Below are 21,778 nucleotides of genomic sequence, written 5' to 3' on the forward strand. Positions count from 1 at the left end.
TGAGTTACATGCTATAATTAAACTTACAATGAAGAGCGATCTGCAACCTTGTTCTTTTTAATGCACTGAGCCAGTGATGAAGCCTGTTTTTAACAGATTAACATTAAACACACAGAGCAAGCAATGCTCAATCTAAAATGATCACAAGAACTAATATTTAGAATAGCACTTAAACAATAGGAAAATGGCCTAAGAATGCAAAGGGGAAAAAGCACTTAAGCTTAACCAAGTTACCTAACACTAACTGAAGCATCATTTGAAAGGTAAGGTTTTTTAAGAAAAATATCTAGGGAAGTTACATAAATTTAAGCTGACCCTATATTTGCAAGTCTATGGTAGAAGAGTTTTACTTTGCATCACCTAGACTGAAGCAGAATGTAACAGACTGACACAGCCAACCTCAGCTGTTTCTGAACACAAATCACCCAAATACAGCTCATCATCTTTAAAACAGCCACCTTTAAATCCACATCTGAGAAACAATCTTGTCCCCAAAACTTTATCAAAACAGGCTGACTTTCCAAAAATTAACCTGTTTGGTTTTTAATGGCCTAACTACAGCAAGCTACCTGAAAGAACTGTGCAACTGTGGCTTTAGGGTACATTAAGCTGCCACGGTAATTTCTAGACTCTCAAAGTTTTGCTTCTGTCTGCTTTGGCCTTTTTCATCTTGTTATGCCTAAAATCTGGTAAAAACACACTTCTTACAGTTTTTCTGTGTCAGGATATATTTTATTTATAATAACTGGCAAATGTAGACCAAAACTGTCTCCTAATTAACAACACAGCAGAGTTAATTTGATGCAGAATAATGTGTTATTCTGTGATAAAAACAGTCACTCAAGGACTTAATCAGAAGTCGCCATTCCAGAATAGCTACTGTGCAAGATGAGGTGGTTAAATGCAAATTCAGATAGCTTTTGCACAAGAAGACTAAACTGGTTCAAACAGTTGAAAAATATGTAAGGTTTAGGATTTTCCCATCCCAGGTCACTTACTAAACCTTCCTACTATAATTCAGAAGCTTTCAAAACGTATTTGCAAATTAAAGAAAGTTAGGAGAAATACCTTATTGAAGAAGTACATGTAACCAAACTTATAAGGAAGATTAAATCTCCACCCGGCTGAGATTTTGCTTATACCTTCCCACATCACACCACCATCAGCGTGTTTCCATCCGACAAAGCAGTCACGAAGGCTACAGCAAGGCCGGTGTACTGGTTAGCAAGTATTCCTGCCAAGGTGATCTAGATCTGCTCTGAACAGAATTACAGGACACAGGCAAAGACAAAATAAAACCAAAATAACCCTAATGCCTTGCTCTCCTTCTCTCTTTCAGCATTGCTTGGTCTGGCTGATATGTATCAAGCAGGCAATGTGAATATTACCTGCAGAGGAACAGAAAACTTGACTCTGTAACACAAGGCTATTTAATTTAAAATTCCCATTAATATTGCTAGAACTAACTTCCGTAGCACCAGCTGGAACCTTCTTTTATACTCAGCTGAAAAAAGCTTTTGGGGTTTTACTTCAGGTTAACCAAGCATTTTTAGAGGCAATTTGAACCTAGCCCACATTTAGATTCCAACCAGTGCACATGAACTTGTAATGACATCCACAGTGAAAAACAGAGCTAGATATAAAATGACATATATTTAACCTCAATAGGACATCCTCTATTTCCATATGCTGTGTTTTTGACCAGCTTTAAGAATATTTTTTTCTAATATTTATCATAGAAGTTCCCTTGAATAAATCAGTGATACACCACTGATAGCACCACTGATATACCACTAATAGTACCCAAGTAAAATCTAACAAAATAAGAAAGGTTTATTTATATAGTCTTAACTAGGATACAGAAGAATTCATTTTTAAAAATTCACATGGGAATTAAACAATCTAATTACGATTTTCTGTTTTACAGGACAACTGGCTTTCAGTGCACATAGGAAAAAGCTAGGAAAAAACTTTTTTTTTCTAAGTTTTGGTACCTTTTGCCCTCTCCTCCCCTGCATATAGAAGGTATCCATTTTCATTTTTATTGTCCTCAAGCTCTCTCCAAGTAAGAGGCAGAACAGCCTGGAAAAAGTCCAGCAAGAGCTACCAGATTAGAATTTCCAAGCATAATACCAAAATTCACTTGTATGTTGTGATCAAATCATCCTCCCTATGAATTGTTCAGCAAAAGGCTGAGCACAAACACGCTGTATATTTAGCTGGCAAAGTGATGTATCAGAATATATCACTTTCACTTTAGTTGATGAAGTTCTCAGTAGTAGCCAACCACTTGCCAAAGAAAGCTGTTTTGTAGTCAAGTATATCTAGAGTACCAACACAGAATTAGAACCGTGTGTTTTAAATCCGACCCTGAATCTGGCATGATTGCTTAAGCAAAATTACATACAATTAAAAATATAAATGCTAATGCAGAAGCTGCAACAAGAGCACGGACGCTGCTACATTAACACTCTAATATTGAGGTGCAGTATCTTCTACTACCAACACTAAAATTTAAAGCGGGGGAAAAAATGTGGAAGATAACACTGAAGACTTTTTTTAAGGAAGGTTTAAGTGACACAAGACACTGCATCCTGGAAAACTGGATGGCTCAGGCACAACCAAGTTCACGAACATACAATGAACCACGACGCCAACACATTTGTATATATTTGCCACAGAGCACGTGTAAAATTGGACAATTAAGCTCAACTCTAATTAATGGTTAAGTGGCATTAACAGATTATATATTTAACCTTTCCTATTTTCATATAGGTCAACTAGCTCAAAAAACTCAGAATCTACAGAAGCTGTGGTGTGTCCATGTTTTAAAAACCCTAGTTCCATCAGTGTCACGGCAGCTTAAGTTTTGCCATTTTCCTGTGTACACAGAGGCTGTGCCCAACAGCCACTGAGATTACAAGTGGACAGCAGATTTATGATTGTGCTATTGAGCAAATGCTGTACTTAAAAAAGGGAAAAAAACCCCAAAACCCACTGAGAATACCAGAAGTAATTTTCCAATTGTTTTATTTTTTAAAGAAATACTTCTTCTCTGATTCAGAAATTAAGACAATGTTCTGCTTTAGTTCAAATCGGTTCAGCTGCTATACTCACACCTGTACTTCAGGCAGCCTTAACTCTACATCTGCTAAGCACACTGGGAAAGATGAGCATGCTTCCCTTACAATTTAAGCAGGCACAGTGGGGTTTCATGCACTTTTAAGGAACTAAAAAAGAATGGTCACCTTGATTTAAAAAAAATTCATGCCCTTCTGCTTTTTAGCAGCTGAAGCAACTATGCTGTTCAAAGCATACCCAACTATGATGGAGCTCAATATTAGAATTATGCTCTTCTGACACAAATTAGACAACTACTTATTTGTTTGCAGAGAATGTATCTATAAAAATAAACGCAAAAAAGCTAAAGTGGTTTTTCACTAGACTACCTCCCTGTAATATTTTTTGCTGCTCTTACTGGAGCTACCTCAAAATTTGTTGATCCTCCCCCCCCAGTGTTAAAATGTGGCCTCACACATCCCATCCTAAGAAGAAAAGAACTCCCCTGCTGGCATGAAATCAAACACAGTTGTATCTTGATGCCTTGTTTTGGTTTTATTGTAGTAAACTCAAAGGCTACACTTCACTTCTAGAATTCTCAATTTAACACGTTTTTATTAATATACATGCTTTATACTTTTAAGCATATTTCCACCTATCACTATTGAGGTACTTTGAGATGATTTTCTCTGCCTAACATATACAAATGTCCATTTAACTGAGTTCAGACACAAATTGTAGCACTGTAAGGAGCAGTCAACTTTCATGCTTACTACCTATGGTTTTTAACAAAACCGCCCTCACTAGTTTCTCTCCAGCTGTATTAGCAGACATTTTTTCCATGGTGTTTAACCCCTGGTTTGGTTTGTTCTTCCTTTAAAGTTCATCTCATGTGCTATTAATCTATCTTCTATTAGATATCTGAAAAAACTCCAAGGGTTGTATCTTGTGTTATGTTTTCCCACATGACTAAACAGGCTAATTAAAAGTAGTCCTGAAAGTACAATATTTTGAATGGAAAATCTTTCAATTTACCCATGCTATAACACCCAAATATCACATCAACCAGTCCTTACAACACAACTCTTCAGAAACTAGTATAAAATATACAATTGTAGTAGCACCAGTGCATTTCATCCCTAAACTACAATGCCAGCATACTGTACACAGACAGGAAGACAGCCTTTAAAATTACAATATCAATAAAACCTTAGGAACTCCTTTCAGGAAAAAAAAAAAAATACGGGTTTGCATATATTCATGCTGCTCCCAGAATATATGCTCTATCTCAACAACAAACCCATGAAAACCAAAACAAAAACCCGACCAAAAAGAAAAAACCAAAACACAAAAAACCCCTATTGTGCTCTTTAGTAGGAAGCCTACGTGTAAAGGAGAACTTAAGCAGTGACAAGTGCTAAATGTATAGCTCTGGAGTTGGAATTCACCACAAATACAGAAAGGTACCATTCCTCCTGTGTTCTGAAGAACAATTATGGCAGCATCACAAAAAACCAAAATAGAAATATTCTCAATATATAGTATTTATCTCCATGATAACTCCACACTTGCCTTCAATGCCAAAATGGCCAAAACCTGTTATCCTGACACCCAACTTTAAGCCACTTGTTTGAATGGTATTTGAAATATGGCACATGTAATCATACCATGTAAGACTGTTAATGCTAGCATTACATTAGCAACTAAAGACTTCAGAACAAATACATCTTTGTATTAATCTAACCTGAATTTTACATCATTTACATAAATTTAACAAATTTATTCTAGAGCAATAATGTTAGCCCAATATTTAAAGTTTAGCTACTTGAAATCTAAGGTAACAACATTAGAACCCTGATACTCAGAGCTGATCCCCTTGATAGGACATGAAATATAGGTCCTTGGAGCTAAACATCCTATGTATCTTATTTTCTTACCTCAAATCTTAAGCTGTTTAAACAGGAAACCAATACTTAACACGGTGAAATAGCTCTTAGGAGGGCAGTAGGTGGGTTCTTAATCAATTAAAGCAAAAAACCCCTGAAACTTTTCAGTTATAAACAACTACCAGCTGAAGAGAGTGCCAAGGGTGCAGATTCCGACAAATATTGTTCAAAATAAACTGTAAATTAAACTTCTCACCTTCCACCCTGGTCCAAAAGGAACGTAGATCCGTAACGATCAGAATTAAAGAACTCTGCTTCAAGATGAAAGACAAGTTTCTAAAGGGGTACTAGGAAAGTTATGGATAAAAATTCTCTTCCAGAAATACTCTATTTCTCTGGATTTTTTCCTCATAGATTTGGATGCTTTCTCCTCTACTAAGCCACCTATTAACAAGGAAGAAACAAAAATCTTAAAAAGGTTAAGTTTAGCTGAAGTCAGCTGGCAAAGACTATGCTCTTACAAAGTTTCTTTTCCTTCCTTCTCAGCAGGAGAGAAAGAGGCTAAAAGAAAAGCAACTGAAACTAAGCATGCTGATCTTTCAGTCACTTGTTTTCCCTGAATTTTTTCCCATTAGAATTGCAGACTCCTGTATATTGAAGCTCAACGGTAATAAGGCTTTTCTTGTCAATTATTTCTCAAGAATCTCTTAGATGTAGTGCAAAAATCTCCAGGGGCTCTGCTGACTACAGACTTCACTGTCGCTTTCAACCTATCAAAACAGTCTGCTTTGGAAAGGGACTGGTTCCTGTAGATACCAATAACAATTGACATGCAAATGCAAACAGAAAAATTAAATAAAGCTTCTGAACTCAGCATCATCACTGCAAACTGAATGAAGCAAAAAAGATTTCCCTACCCTGATGCCTCTGTAAGCTTCAAACTGATCTAGAAATTGCAACTCAAGTCAGGTCTCTCAAAATTAAGTGTTTTGTTCCCTTTGTACTGCAGGAACATACTGAATACAAACAGCATTGAGAATTGCCCAGATACACACTTAAAATCCTACGGCTGCACAGACTGCACAGTCCTCAACACACCCTGCAGTAAGATTCGAGGGGTCAAAAGCATATTTCTAAAGAAGTATTATTTTAATTGATCTTTCCTATTCAGTTACAGCCTCACAAAGCTACTTAAATGTTTGACAGACTCCTTACTGGAGTAATTTCTATTATTCTCAATAGCTGCCTTTTGTCTGACCCAGACAGCTTCCACAGCTAGGAGCAGTTGCAGTTGTTGGAAACCACCCTGGTATCACATCACCATAACAATCAAGCTATATGTACTAACATTTACACATCCTGGAAGCATGTAACGTAGGCAGTAAGGCATGAAGGCAAAAAAATACACAGAAAAGGCAAGTACTTTTCTGAAGTGCAAATTCTGGGAAGACTACATCCTACAATACTGCCAGCTCAGGACACAGTTTGAGTTTTCTTTACTTTCTCAGTTCAGCCATCCCGATCTACAGCAATTATCACAAACTACAGTAATTGATATTTTGGTTCAGTAAGCACCAAATCTGAGAATAGTCCTACTTTAGCCTGCATTTGAAAACAGTTCTAATAACTAAATTGTTTGTCAATCAACAGGTAGATTCAACATATAATGGCTACATTCAGATCTCCACTGAGCCCAAGAAGGTTTTGAACAACAAAAGCCATCAGGGTACATCATGTCAAAGACACAGAATGCTTTTCTAGCATTTCCTCAGATACCTGCCAGTAACATGAGGGTGGAATCTAGTAAGTTCATTAACCCTAAACAAGAAGCATGTGTTACTTCATATATTAACTGGGTTATCCATTACTGTTAAATGCTTAATGACCAAAATTACCAGCAAAGTACACTACGTAAAATTTAAGCAGAGTTCTTTTTTGTTGGCTTCCTCTAATATAAATTTTTTTTAAAAACCTCCAGACACCATCTCTTCATTTCCATGAGACACTTAATACACTGCAGAATTATTTTGAATATTTACTAGCCAGCGCAGAAAAAAAAGTCCCAGTATATACAAAACTATAATGACAACAGCCAGATACATTTTCAATAAGCTTATTGAAATCTGTCTCCTCCGTTTGTGTTTAACTGTATGCCACAAAGAAATATAAAATATGAGCCATCTTGTAGGTTTACAAAGTTGACCTGCTAAACACAATCACTGCACTAACACACTGCAATGTGGAGTACATTCACACGATTATTTGCAGAATTATGTGCTGCTTACATGTTCAGCTACAAAAAATATATCGATGCAATGCCTGTGAGGAAGGGGTGAAGAATAATGTATACCACCATAGAAATTTTTTCATTTAACCTCACAGAAAGGAGCATTACATCACACTCTTACAATGCAGGAGGAGGGGCCTGTTCTCAGAAAGCAAGATCGAGCTATTTCCCTTTAATTTTCTGCTTGCTTCTGGAGGGAGTTGCAAAAATAACTCGGATTTAAATTTTTAGCAACACAGAAGGCTGGATGGGGGGGGGGGGGGGGGCGGGAGGGGAGAAGCGAGAAAGCGCAGCCTTTTACCTACGTTTACTAACGTGCAGATGAACGCTTGCTTTCCGTAGAACACAAAACCCCAGCAGTGGCCAGCATCCCGCACATTCCTGAATACCTGGCGCACGCCGGATGGGCCGCCAGCCCCGGCCGAGCCCGCGCGGGAGCCCCGCGGCGGCGGCGGCAGCGCCGGGCCCGGCACGGAGCCCGGGCCCCCGCACCCGCTCCCCAGGGCTCGGCGGGGAGGCTCCGTCCCTGCTCCCGCGGAAGGCTCGGCCCCAGCCGGCCTCGGTCCGACCCAGCAGCAGAAAGAATGCAAGCCCGGTCTTATACATGCAAATTTTTGCAGCAGATTTTAAGGGCTCCGGGTGCTGTGGGGAAGAAATCACTCTTTTAAAAGCCTCTATTTAAATAAAACAAGATTTTCAGCACTATCTTGTACTTTACCAGCTCGGAAAATACAAACGATCTTCTGTAATTTGCCTAGGTGTTTTAAATTACAAATATCTTCCAAACCCACACCACACTTGTACGGAGAACTCCTTCTAAAAAGCCCCCAAAATCCACTAAAAGTGCGGTACACGTACAAGCAGACAACATCTGAAGCAAGTCTTTGTGCTAGAAAAGACACCTCTGCAAAACCACGGATGGAAATGGTCAGCTCAGGCTCTTAAAAAATCTACTGATAGGTAAAAACAATAAAACATAAACGTACCACTAACCTCATAAAGTGCAGCAGTGCTTAAATCCAGCGAGTTGAGGCATACAAGGTAGAAATGGAAATGAAAAAAAAAAAAAAATCCCAAAATGGTTTTGTGTTTTTGCTTTTTCGTTTAGGTTTTTTTTTCCTTTTTTGTTAATTTTTTTCGTTTTGCTCTCTTTTTTAATTTCAAACGTTCAGAACCCAGCAGAGACTCCGTCGGCCATTTTGGCTGCGCTCCCTCGCTCTCTCCTCTCGCTCCCTCCCGCTCGCTCCCTCTTGCTCTCTCTAAAGGAAGCAGCTTTTTTGTGACCTTCAAATACGGGCGGCTCACGTGACCCCGCGCGCGCTGTCACTCACCGCCCGGGCCCGGCCCATCCCCCGCCTTAAAGGGACAGCGCCCTGCCCGCACCGGGACGGCCTCCCCCGCCAAGCCCCGCGCCTCGCCGGCATTCTGCTCCCCGCCCTCGTCGGGCAGAGGCGAGGCACCAGGAGGGTACAATGGGGGAGAGCCCTGAGAGTACGGAGGGCGGCCCAGATGGAGCTTCTCTCTTTAAAAAAGGCTAAAAAGCCAGCAGCCAGTTATGCTAGTTCCACATTAGGGTGCAGAGCCGACAGGCGGCGAATGGGGAATGTTAAGTCCCTCCAGCCACACGCGCTGTTCTGCGGTGCACCGGGAACGCCGACCCCAGCGCTCGCTTGGAGAGGAACCCCCATTGTAAGCACAACGCCCTCCCGACTCAAGGACAAGAGGTTCATGCTCAGACCAAAGTTAATCCGGGCTGTAACCAGACTGCCTACACCACACGCACGCATAAACCCGAGATCCAGATCCAGACACGGCAACACCCGCAGGACAGCAGAGTAAACTCGGTCTCTCCTGCTGCCTTGTCCGCTTTAAGTCTCAGGCTGCAAGTCAGCCATTAGGCAGACACTCCACAGCCTCTTCCCACAATTTCAATAGATAACTGCTCTAACAATTGAAACAGAGAATCCCAGCGTCCTGCAACATAAAAAAATCTGCAGGATGTTTCCAGATGTTACCCTGAATGTGCAGAAACAGTTAAGAATACAGTTCAGCAAAAGGATATGGTGACGCGTGTACGATCCTGCTGTGAGGAGATTTGCTCCTGAGTCAGCCCAACACAGGTAGGAAATGCTGGAGCTGACTCTGTAATGGAACCATGCCTGGTGAGGGAACTGACAGCTAGCTCGGGAAGCTCTCGGGACCACCCTCAGGATCGAACTCTTAAAATATACAAGTTTTTAATTCTGTACAGTTATGCAGTGTAACTGTGTACAAAGTAAAAAAGCCAAAGCCCACCTGAACACGAGGGGAATTTTTAACATGTACACCTTTGTACAGACTTTGTGTCTGGGCGTGTGCAAATTGCTTTAAATATGCTATAGCAAGTATAGTATGAATACTGCCATCTCAGATCTACAGTTATATTGCTGCTGCGCTTATACTAACTTCTACTTAATCATGCTGTGTAAAATTAGCCAATGATTAAGTGCTGCTAAATCCTTTAGACATAAAACCACTGATAAAGTGTGAGGCTAAGTTTGGCAAGCGGGTCCACTCTGAACCTTGCGATTCAACAGGGGGGTCTCCCTTACCCTTTGCACTCTTGTCTTTTTGTATTCCCAGTCTCTGTACAAATCTCTTCAAATTGATTATGATCTGATTTTCCTTTTTCATCCATGTAGTAAGCAACACAGGGAACTGTGCCCTGTTAAGCTGTGCCTTCACAAATTTACATGAAGACCTGCTTTTGCCAATAATTACAGAACCACAGAATACTGGGATTTGGAAGGGACCCTCAAGGATCACGAGAGTCCAACTCCTGGCCCTGCACAAACCACCCCAAGAATCACACCATGTGCCTGAGAGCATTATCCAAATGCATCCTGAACTCTTGTCACAGGCATGGTGCTTTTGCCAATACCATCAACAGGAATTCTTTAAGCAATCTAAGCCACTCATTCATGACAACACCATGGAATGGAACTAACTTGGAGATCCATGGGAGGGCACTCCAAAGGAATTAATTTGAGGGGGGCAGAAGCTGCTCATCTTATGAACAAAAATAAAAATCATTAGCATGTATTATCATAGAATGTAAGCCATTGGCCTCATCAGGAGGCCATGAAAGGCTAGTATGGCTCTGGTTCTGACATGTTTTGCTCCCACCCTCATGGTAAGGTACAGAAACTCAGACAGGGATTCTGCCACTGACAGGATTTCTTCAACAGGACTACGGCCTGCACTGTAAACATCTATCTCTGCAGGCTCAAGAAACTCTGGCAATAGCTCATGTGAGCTGCATTTATGGAATGGAATAAAATGAAATGAAATAGATGCAGCTGGATGTAACTGCTCAGGTTGTTCTGTCTAAACCAGAGTAGAGAACTGCCCTGCTGGATGTAGCAGACTAGAGTATTTTGTGGCTGGGCTAATCCAAACACACGTATTTAGGAAATGTGGTGAAAACTCAGGGAACATCTTATTTGCGGCAAGACCCAAAGAGAACACCACAATTGCTCTAAATTCCTAATGATAAAATCCAAACCAACTGATGGGCATCTGACTCACAGTTTCATAAAAGCAAATGTATATGAGTATCTATGAAACAGCTATCCCCCTCCTGAAAAAATACATTAAGCACTTCAGCTACATATTCTATACATGTTCACACTGAGTATGACAGTATGCATTAAGCTACAGACAATTTTATTCCCTCTCAAAAGCCAAATTGTTTTACTGAGACCTATAAATCCTCTTAACTTCACTAGGGTTTGCCAACTCTCCATTCTGAAGTCCTGGAAGCCTTTACTTCAAGGAGTTGATAATACTGGGATGACTTTCAGAAACAAGCACTCACTTGAGCTGCTGTGTATCCAAGTGTAAATAATTGCTATAGAATTTCACCTTACCAATGTTCTATTGACAAAGCTTTTTAAATCAGAAAGTAAGCAAATTATCAGTGAACCAAAAATATTCAGAGAGGCCAGTGTGGGTAATTCTTAAATAACCATAGCTTTAATTGATTTTTTTCTACTAAACTACCATTTGAAAGATATAAATTCTTTACCTGTTCTTGGCGTATTGATTACGATAGCTAACGAAAAGTTTTTGGTTTTTTTGTTTTGATTTGGGACATTTGTTGAGTTCTGTTCATAATGAGCACAGTAGATCAGAAAACAAAGGAGTAGAGCGTAAAAATACATAGCTTATACAAAATCTGCACACCCCTTTTCAGAGGGCAATTGTATTTCAAAAACCTAACCATTAAGTATTCTGATGCTAACAGGCTGTTAATAGCCAGTGTTAATAGGTTATGTACTACTAACTTATCTGATTACAAACACTTCATTTCTAAGCTCCTTCCATCTGAGCATCATAAAGCACTTTAAAATCTTTAATGAAGCTTCACAGTGCTCCTATGAGGACAGTATCCAGTATGAGCAGACATAAACATGCACATTCAGAGAGATGCTTACAATTGTGGATTCCCTGCGCTCGTATCTCAACTGAGACAGGAGAGGAATAGGTTTTTAAATTCGTATTAAGATGTATTGTGGTTCTAGTAACAGCTCATCCTTTTTGATGACCTATCAGTAAGAATCAAGCAATTAGGCTTCAATATTATGCATGCTCCAGTGTCCACTGGAACTGAGGTATCCCTCCAGTTGTCATCTCAAAAAGGAGACCTGGTCTGTCTGACCTGTAGATCTTTACTCAGTTTTAAAAGGGTTTGAGTTCATCCAGTCCATATGCAAAACTCCCTTTTTCATGAGCTGGCATTTTGTTTGGGCTCAAAGTCCTACAGTTTGATGTCCTATCTTACTTTGAAGGCTGCACCCTCAGCGTCCCAACACTGGACCCCACCCACTGGGCTTTCTATACTGCCTAGACACCCATGGCAATAAAGTTAAGACTTATTTTTTCCCCCAGAAGGTTCTTCATAGCTGATACTATGAAAGTGAAAAAGTCAATTGATCTACTAAACACAACTCTTCACCAGAAACCTCAAATATTAACAAGTATCTCATAGCATGAATGCCTTGTCACCAACTGTCCTTTCTCCTGCTGGTGAAGAGTTTGCCTCCTGAACTATTAGAGGAAAAAAGGCAGATTTTATTGGCCAAGTGAACTGAAGCCTACATGCCCTCTACCCTACTGCAACTCACCAGTTAGATCTCCCCAGATGTTCCTCCTCCCAACCCCAGAAGTGGGGTGCAGTAAGAGATGCAAGATAATTGGAGGCAGATTACTCACCAGTTCCCCAACCAGTCCCCAGCAGTCCAACTGACCTGGATTACAAACCCACCAACCATATCTCTTCAAGTTAAGAGGGATCAGAAAAGTGTCTGTCCTTCCTGAGATCATAACTGAGAAGCATAAATCAGGGTAGAGACATGTATGTAAGGACTATGTTTCATAGTTGCACAATTTCTAATAATAAAGAGCAAACAGAGAACCCCTTAAATTAAGGAACAGAATTAAAAGTCTTAACTATTCCTTGTGTGCTCTAAAAACTGCCATATGGTTTATTTCAAGGAAACAATTAAAAACAGCCTCAATTCTGGATAACGGATAGTTCAGATCACTTTTAAATTACTTTCTCTGGACAGACAGATATGCTGAAGCCCAAGACTTCTGAAAATTGAAGATGATAGCTAATTCTGGCTGTACCAACATAATTTTTTTTGAAGTATTCACAGCAATTTCACCTAAGCCATTGTACAAATGATGACCTCTCCTTCTGCAGGAGTGCAGAACTTTCAAGCGTTCAAACATTTTTCAAGGACAAAACACTCCTAAGGAAAAGTAGGGTTTTGTTTTGGGGTCCTCCCCTTTTACACTTAGTAAATAGCAAGACGTTTTATGCTGCAGAATTGTGAAAACAGAGCTGGCAGGGGTTTTTAATGATAGTAATCAAAAGTATAATGTAAATTGTTTCTACAGAGAAAAATACCACAATGAAAAACATCCAACAAAGGAAAAGCTTGCTTAGTTTCTGAAAAAGTTACAGCAGCTTTTGCATCCCTTACACAAAGGCACCTATCAACACATTTTAGGAATTATTATTATTATTCTTCAAAACTTATATTGCAACACTGCTTTGGAGCCATACTAAAGTTCAGGCCTCATTCGTATTTTTCCAGGGACAAAAGAAAGAATACCAGGCCTGAAAACTTCAGTTTAAGAATGATATATGACTTCAAGCTCAAGCCAAGTTCTGACCCTATACATTAACGAAGTGCTCAGGAAAAGATAATGAGTCAGAAGGAAAACTTTATTCACCAAACTTAGCAAACACTCATTTTCCCACCTAATTTTTCCTCAATCTGCTGCAATACTTTCCCTCAGTGTTCAGCCTATAAATAATCTACCACTGTGCCTCCACTTCTTCAATTCCCCAAATGCCCTTTCCAGACCAGAGAAAGAGAAAGCTTTCAATCTGCCTTTTAACAAGGTTGTTGGGTGAACAACAGAACTGAAAGCTCATTTCCTACGAATCTCTGTCACACATCACTGAACCTCTACTTTCCACACTAATCCCAGCTTCCTGCACAGCCAGTTCTCCTTTGATGCCAAGGTTCCAATAGTATATTGAGCTCTATGCAGACCTCTTTCAGTGCCTGGGCAAAAACTAGCATATACTGCAGCTAATCCCAAAACACACACGATTAGCTGTTAAAAGACATAACCAGATAATCATTTGTCTTGTCCTGAAACCCTTCTGTTAGTGGGGAAATTAACTTTGGTCTCTTCTCTAGGAAGCTACTGATGTTTAATATATTGGTAATTATAATTATATTATAGTTTCTTACTTCTCTGCCTCACCTCACCGGAACTGGACGAGAGAGACTCCAAACTCACTTGGGAAAGATACAGACAAGAAAAGCCATTGCATAAGACTTAACTACTCTAGGAACTGAAAGAATTGACCCCAGATACTACCTCCCACCAATGAAGTCCACATCTAAATGTTGATTGAGTCTTTACATCCATATCCTTGGACATTAAGAAAGCAGTTTCCAGTAGCATAACAAGCAATGAAATTTGTGTAAATTAATATTCTTAGAATTTCTTTAACTTCCTCTTTATTATCATTTTAGAAGCATCTTGATTTTGAAGGCTATAATCCTATCCTAACAGATCTTCCTCTTCAGTTCCTAAAATCCTATAAACTGCCAAAGTATCAATGAAATGGGAGAAAGTTATCTGTTTTATGCAATTCTCTAAATGACAGTGAAAAGAGAATCACAGAGTGGTTTTGTTCAGAAGGGCCCTTTAAAGTTCATCTCATTCCAACCCCTCTCCTGTGGCCAGGGACACCTTCCACTAGACCAGGTCGCTCAAAACCCCATCCAACCTGGTCTCAAACACTTACATGCATCTTTCAAATAGAGAGACATTCAGGGAAAGGGTATGTCATCCCACCCATATATACAGCAAGTGTTGCTTTCTAATTGTTATTTGTAGCATGTGAGTTACCATGCCAGTTACATGACTGATTCAACTGACTTTCCATCAACCATAGCTGTTACTATGAATTTCAAAAGGAATAATAATTTCATTCATTAAATCCTTCCTTCACCCTGTTTAAGCCTTGGAACTTTAAACATTTTAAAATAGCAGCAAGCTTTTTCATCTGACCAGGTTAGAATGTTTAAGAACAAACTTACCTTTATGTCTACAAACACTTTACCACAACAGGACCCCTTTATATGGTGCCTTTAGACATCTTCTGAACTCTACTCAAAGCAGATTTCTTACAAATACTTTTAGGACATCTCACAAAAGACAAGGAAGATTTTTGGACCGAAAGTCTTATCCTAATTCAGTCTTTTTCTTCCCCCCCTACCTAAAAGGAAGCTATGCTGTGCTTTGTTTTGGTTTTTTTTTTTTTGGTTTGTTTTGTTTTTTTAATTTATGTTTGGTGAGATAGCCCAGTCTCTCTACAGATTTTTCTAACTTGTCTTTAGTTTTAGCATGCCGAGTTCAATCACTGGGCCGGAAACCTCTTGAGCAAAGGAATTTCTGGCATCTTGGTTGAAGCTGGCACCAACCCATTTTCCTTTGTTCTCATTAAAGGAACCATAATATGCTAAGTTAAATAGTAATAATAAAGGCAAGCCAGCCCAAAACAAAACAAAAAACCCAAAGTAAAAGCAGAATATGAAAGGAATGCATTTTCAGTGGATTACTGTAAGAGAGGATTTCCCTATTTTGACTAATTTTTCTAATAAAAGCCCTATTTATTGCTGCAAAAATCTGTAAACTGATCTTTCCAAGTGACTTGAACATCTTCCCTGAGTAATTTGCCTTCATGTACAGTCCTTCAGTTTGAAATGCCAGGAAAGGAGCAGCTGGCTATCCAGGCAGAAAATTCTACAAGCTGTAGCTGTCACAAATATTCAAATGCAGGCAGTAACCTAAAACCAGTATGACTCCCAAATACGAAAAACTTTGACTTAGGGCAAAGAGTTCAGCAAATTCAATCCATTTAGGTAGGAGTAAAAGAAATCATACCAGCTCTCCCGATCACAGCATGCCAGAGGAGCCATGCAGCTTAAGACCTCCAAGATATCTCTGTAAACAAGTTTTGAATTCATACCATGTTTACCACACAGAACAATATTTTTAGTCATACAAAGTAAGTCATATCTTCTGCGTGGAAATAAAGAGCTTGCTTTTTTTTCCTTCCCTCCCTTTCTTTAACCAATAATGGTCACTTCAACAAGGGTAGGATCAGCATTTTAGAACCAAGACCATTTACCTTTCTCTACTTTAACCTCTGGTATATCTAAGCTATGCAATGGTCATCAAAATTTCTGTTTTCCGCACACAAACAAAAAGAGAGCACAAACTCATTAATATAAAAACAGCAGTAGTTTTTTTCCCCTTTCTCTCCTTCATCTCCTTTGAAAGAAATATTCAACCATTCATCTGGGTGTACACACAAAAAATACCAAAGAATTGATGATTTTTTTTTTTTGAGGGAATGAAGCAGAGAAAAAACCAGTGAGCATCTTACATTGGATGCAAAAAGGGGAAAAAAAAGTTTTAGGACTGTAATTCATACACATTCATGATGCCACTGACCTGTGCTAGCAGTCCAAAACTAAACTCTTAGCAAATCAAAATTAGCGGCACTAACTTGGTGTATGTACCACAGAAACTCATCTGAAGTGTATTTTTACGTTAAGAATATAGACAAAATGCTAATTTAGAGAGGGCTTAAAATTATGAACAGCCTTTATAGAATTGTATTAGGTTGGAAAAGACTTTCAAGACCATCAAGTCCAACCACCAACCCAGCACCTGCCAAGTTTACCACTACCTTAAATGATTTTGCTTGCTGGTCTTTAAGTCTGTTACCTCACTCCCTTGGTAGATGTCATCCAAGAGTTGCCATCTAAACAGCAGTGAAATGCTGAAAAGAGAGCAGGGTTCAGCCATCCACATAAATGATACATCTGAGGGCAGTTACCTCAGGCAGCTCCTGAGGAAGCTGCCAACTTTGGGAGAGAGAGAAAAGGAACAGCCATTAATCAAACAGACCTAAACCCCCCCCAGTTTATTGGACAATGAACTCCAGATGTCAATAGAGTATCCAGTAGATAGTTTAATTCCTGGAAAGGGACTAGAGGACAGGAGTGGGTGGAGGTATCTGTAATACAGAGGCCCTGGGATTTTAGGAATTTGATCAGTATGCAAATGTTCTCCCCTTCAAAGTACAGTAAGCTCTGTAAGACAGCAGCAAATCAGGATATCCTCCATTCCACTAGCAGCTGGAATTACTACTAACTGGAATAATTAGAGAAAACAATCAAGGTGTCAAGGATATGTGACACTACTTGACACTAGTCTGGCTATTTTGCAGTATCATATTTATAAATCAAGCAATCTGGAATGGAAAATATATTTTCTCTGGTTTTGCAAAGGCAAGTGTGAAGTAGTCTCTTGATCAGATGAGACTGCAAATTCAGAAGCAGGCTCTGTGCTCTTCCTACGCAGGACAAATGCAGATCTTGGGGGGTGGGGAGAGCCCAAACAAACTAGCCTGTTCTTACCACAAGACATCTGGAATAGAGCACTATAAAATCCTAAGAAAAGAAGTGCCAAAGCATTCACACTTAGAATATACACTGTCCAAAATATTTTCCTCCCTCGTTATTCAGCAGCACTGTAGACTAAACACATTGTGATCATAAGTGGGAATTTCACTTCCAAAGTTGACTTTTTTCTGTGACTTCCTTTTTTATTCCTTAAAGGTCAGTCATCTGGCTTCTGGTTTTTTCCACATATTAGGAAAATACTTGCAAAACAGCAGTACACTAAGATGTAGGTTAGCTGAGGTATATGAAAAGTCTGTATTTGTTCATGGTTTGAGATGAAAAAAAAAAAAATAAAGTCACTGAGGTCATGAAATGGGAAGTCTAAAACATCATGAAATGACAATTGAAAGCATTTTCAAGTCTAACTTCCAGAAGTGAATGCCTAAGTATTTCTGCTTAGAATACTCAGTCAAAAGTTTTCCTGTGGGTAATACTTATAACTGTAAGTACAAAACCTTCAAAATATTTACGTATAACACTGAACTGGTGAAATATGGAACACAATGAAACTTTTGCCATTCTAAAGTGCTTGTGCATAAATTCTGCATATTGTTCAGAAGTACTGCATTGTAAGTGTGCAAGTCTCAGCTTTTGCAACTTTACTGACTGAGGAGTCATGGCTAAACACAGATACAGATTTTGCTCCTGCCTCATCCATTTCTACCCACTTAATTGCACAACAAAGGGCAGTTCTTCTCTCTGTGCCTCAGGGCCCCCTTAAACACACAGGTAGACTTGCCTTCAAATGCAAACTTGTCCTGTTACTTACTCCACTGTATGGAGTAAAAACATTTGTACACTATGAAGGTGACGGAAATATTCCCCAATCCTTAGCTAGACCAGTTTTCATTTTGTTTTAGTCTAATGGTCTCACACCCTTAGATATCCTACCAAATCTCTAAGGATATAAAAGAAAGAAGTTAGAACTCTCCTACTCATATGCCACTATCAGAGCAAGCCTGAGTTATCACTGGGTCTGAAGCACAGTCTGACACACCAACAGAACTGAACCACCCTGTGACAGAAGTGTCTGGTACAGCCACCACATCTCTCTGTGATGACTTGTTAGGATGTTGGGCAGAGGACTTAAATGTCTGGGGACATTTCTTTAATGGGCTACTCATTCTATGCACAAAGAGAACAATCAGCAATATAAAGACAGCTATGCCTTTACATAATTCTTGAATGTAATTAAAGAAATAACTTGCCATTAGCTTCACAGAATTTGGGTTGATATGGAAAGTTAGGTACCTCAAATCTGAGTTGATAATCTGAACTAGGATTTGGAGACTACTTTGAAAATCACTGCATGAATCTTCTGAAAAAAACCCAACTTCTGCTTAGGTCAGTACTGCCAGTAAATGAAAAAAATTGTAATGGCACTCAAGGCAAGTCTCAATACCTTCTGTAATACTGAATGTCCTTAAAACATCAAACAAACCCCCTGTTACACAAACTTTTAGCTAACTGTTTACTTTAAATTTGGTAAGAACAATGTTTTATCCTACAGGGACAGAAGCTATGGCTAGGGACCTTCATGGAATTTCAATCCTTCAAAAGAACACTGCAGTAGTTCATAACAATGTCTCTCGTTCTCACCAACCCAACCAGACAACTTCAGGATATACCACTGCAGCCTTTTTACAGTTTTCAGCAACACCATGAAAGAATAAGATTGGTTCTTTTGGGCCATTATAGCAGTGATGTTTACATGTGGCCCTGACATTAGCAGGCTGCTGAAAACAAAGACTGGCCTGTAAACCAGCTTCTTGATTTCACTTCGTTTTTGCACAGCAGAACTAAGCCGGGGGAGAGGGGAGCTATTCTGCTGCATAAGTGGACACAGTGGTAAATTTTAATGAAGACTGGGCCACATTCAGACACGCACATTCAAAGATGAAAGACAACAATCATAAATTCTTACTGAATATTAGGAAATTTTCTTTGCTGTGAAGGTGATTAATATTGCCACAGACTGTCCAGAAAAGCTCTAGAACAAACCTGAGAAGCCTGATACAACTTAGAAGTTAAATCTAACCTTCAAATCTGGCCCCCTTTGAGCATGGTATTGGATGAGATGACTTTCAGAGTCTGTAATTCCTGCTAGGCCAATTTAGCTACTACTTTCTTTTAACTGTAGTTAAAAGAAACACAAATCCAGGAAGACATTGAACATTCCTGCTGAAATGTCGAAGAAAAATAAGCTACTATTACCAAATTTTAAACAATTTTGTGATGCTCAGTGGTTCCAATCTCATCCTGGCATTACTGCAATTTTGGAGGGTCTCATTAAAAACACTTGCCTCAGAACCTGTACATTAAACTATCAAGCCAGGGAAAAGCTATTCAGTAGGTGTAATTGATGACACTTTCTAAATTACAGAAATGATCTTGTTTTGATATCTTTCTTACAATATGAATCACTTCCAGCTGTATGAATTGTCAAGACAGTTGAAGACTTTTCTCTCCCATTACTACAAAACAGGTGGGGAATAGCCAGCTGAGTTACTTCAAACAGCAGTAGCAGCTTGGCTTACCTTCCTACTAAATGTGAGTATGAACTTGGCTCACTTTTTGTCTGAATAGCTACCGTCAAACAGACCTCTCCATGTGTCAGTCAGGAAAACATTTACATTTATCTCATAAAAAGGAGCCATTTTTCATTACCCAATCCCTTTCACTCATAGATTAGGGTGCATTCACTTCTGGTTGTGACAGCAGGTGGTAATTTATTAGCACAGGCAGAGTTGCTAATTAATGCTGCTAGAGCTAAGAGCAGAACCTCAATTTAAGGACTTCAGCAGAATTCTTTTTCCTGCCCCTGTCCCTGCTCTGTGCTCATCAACAGAAGTTTGACTGTTTTGGAAAGATGTTTCTGGGTCACATTTGCCTCTTAATCTTTGCTCCAGTAGTAACAAAGTAAAAACCCTATTACAACTGATATGGGCACAATAAACTGCTGCCATGTAAAATATAAGTATTTTGTGTAGGGAGATAATATTTACTCCTTAAGCATGCCAGTTCAGGTCCACCTCTTCATAATGGGTAAAAATATGAGAGAACACCTCTAACAAAATGTTCACCTGTAATTAAGCATAATGACACAGATCTTTCTCCATTGGGAAGGAAGGAAGGAAAGTGGTTTCTTACCAAAGGTATTAGCCACATAACAAAATAACCTGACCAAGTGTAACACACAGAGAGCTAAGAAGGGAGAAGGTTACAGAGTACATAAAAACTGAAAAGTAACAATTTATCAAGAAGCCCATTGGCCCTCAGCCAGAGCAGGAGCACGGTCTGAGATGGCCATTATCAGCTTCAGTAGTCCAAGCAGGCTCACTTCTTCTGAAGTGCAGTTTTTAGCATAAGTCACTTTGCTGCTGCACAAGCATGACAGCTTTGTGACACATGCACTGCACATAAACTGCAGCTCTTTCACAGGACTTGAGATGACTATGCCCGTTCCATATCTCACTTGTACTAAGGATTTTGAATGGGTAACTTCCTCATAATTAGCTTAAATTGAAATACATTATATCCATGTTGTAAATGATTAGTTGAAGATTTCTGAAGCCCTTGTATACAGTTTAAGCAGTTAATTCCTCCCCATAAAGCTGACAGGTATCAGAAGACAGCAGTTCTCAGGTATCACCTACAGTTCAGTCAAAAATCTTAAAATGCTGTAACTTTAGTACGGTAAGTCTGTCCAAAAGAACTATTCAGTTTAGCAGAAGAGACTCACAACAATGCAGCAGGGTTGTTTGCTGTTGCTGGGTTTGTTTGGGTTTTTTGTGTGTGTTTGTTTAATGCTAGAAGGCACTCTTAAAATGCCAAGTTTTTATCCCCGAGTCAAACTGGAGAAATAATCTGTTTCATGAAGTGCCAGAAATCATCCATGGATGCTGGCTCCTTGTATTCAATTTTGAAGCTATACTTCAGCAAAGGAAATTTCACCTGAAACTGGGGCTAAGGTAAAAACTATTGCATCCATTGAAAGTCTCTCAGAAGCATCTTTTTATTTCTGTTCCTGCATTGTCCATTAAAGCTTTGAGTCCATTGAAATGCAGAAAGAAATTTGCAAGGCTTTCCTGGGAGGTTAACACTGGCAGACTGCTCTGGAACTCTGGTGCAAGTTAGCTCCTTCGCTGAAACCGTATCTTCTGAACACTTCCTCAACAATCTCAGTGCAGCGTTACCCAGATCTGGCTGTCTAATGAAAGGCCATTAAATTACAATGGCCAACTGTCCTGAAAAGTAAATTAGAAGCACTCAAAGAAAAACCATCCCATCTGCATAGCTGTAGAGGCAGTAAATTCTATGAAGTCTAATGACAGCTGCAAAGGGAAGGAAGCATCTTCAGTGATGCAGCTATTTCTGTAGAGAACATCTGACTCTACATTCAAACTTAGAATCTACCTTTCACTAACAAGCTCCAATTT

General features: G+C 39.4%; 1 protein-coding gene across 10 annotated transcripts in view; it reads right to left on the reverse strand.

Annotated features, from left to right (window-relative positions):
• Positions 1-21,778, reverse strand: part of TNRC6B (trinucleotide repeat containing adaptor 6B) — a 122,573-nt gene that overhangs the window by 62,981 nt on the left and 37,814 nt on the right. Inside the window, exon 1 of one of the 10 annotated variants that reach the window (XM_069002725.1) lies at positions 8,227-8,475. The exons of 8 other annotated variants lie outside the window; for them this stretch is intronic. In XM_069002725.1, the coding sequence (XP_068858826.1) occupies positions 8,227-8,231 (5 nt within the window). In that variant the 5' untranslated portion in view covers positions 8,232-8,475. Of the gene's footprint in view, positions 1-7,538; positions 7,558-8,226; positions 8,476-21,778 lie in introns of those variants that run through there. One more of the 10 variants, XM_069002730.1, reaches the window with a different exon arrangement.

The sequence above is a fragment of the Aphelocoma coerulescens genome, chromosome 1A, assembly GCF_041296385.1.
Source record: "Aphelocoma coerulescens isolate FSJ_1873_10779 chromosome 1A, UR_Acoe_1.0, whole genome shotgun sequence".
NCBI lineage: Eukaryota > Metazoa > Chordata > Aves > Passeriformes > Corvidae > Aphelocoma > Aphelocoma coerulescens.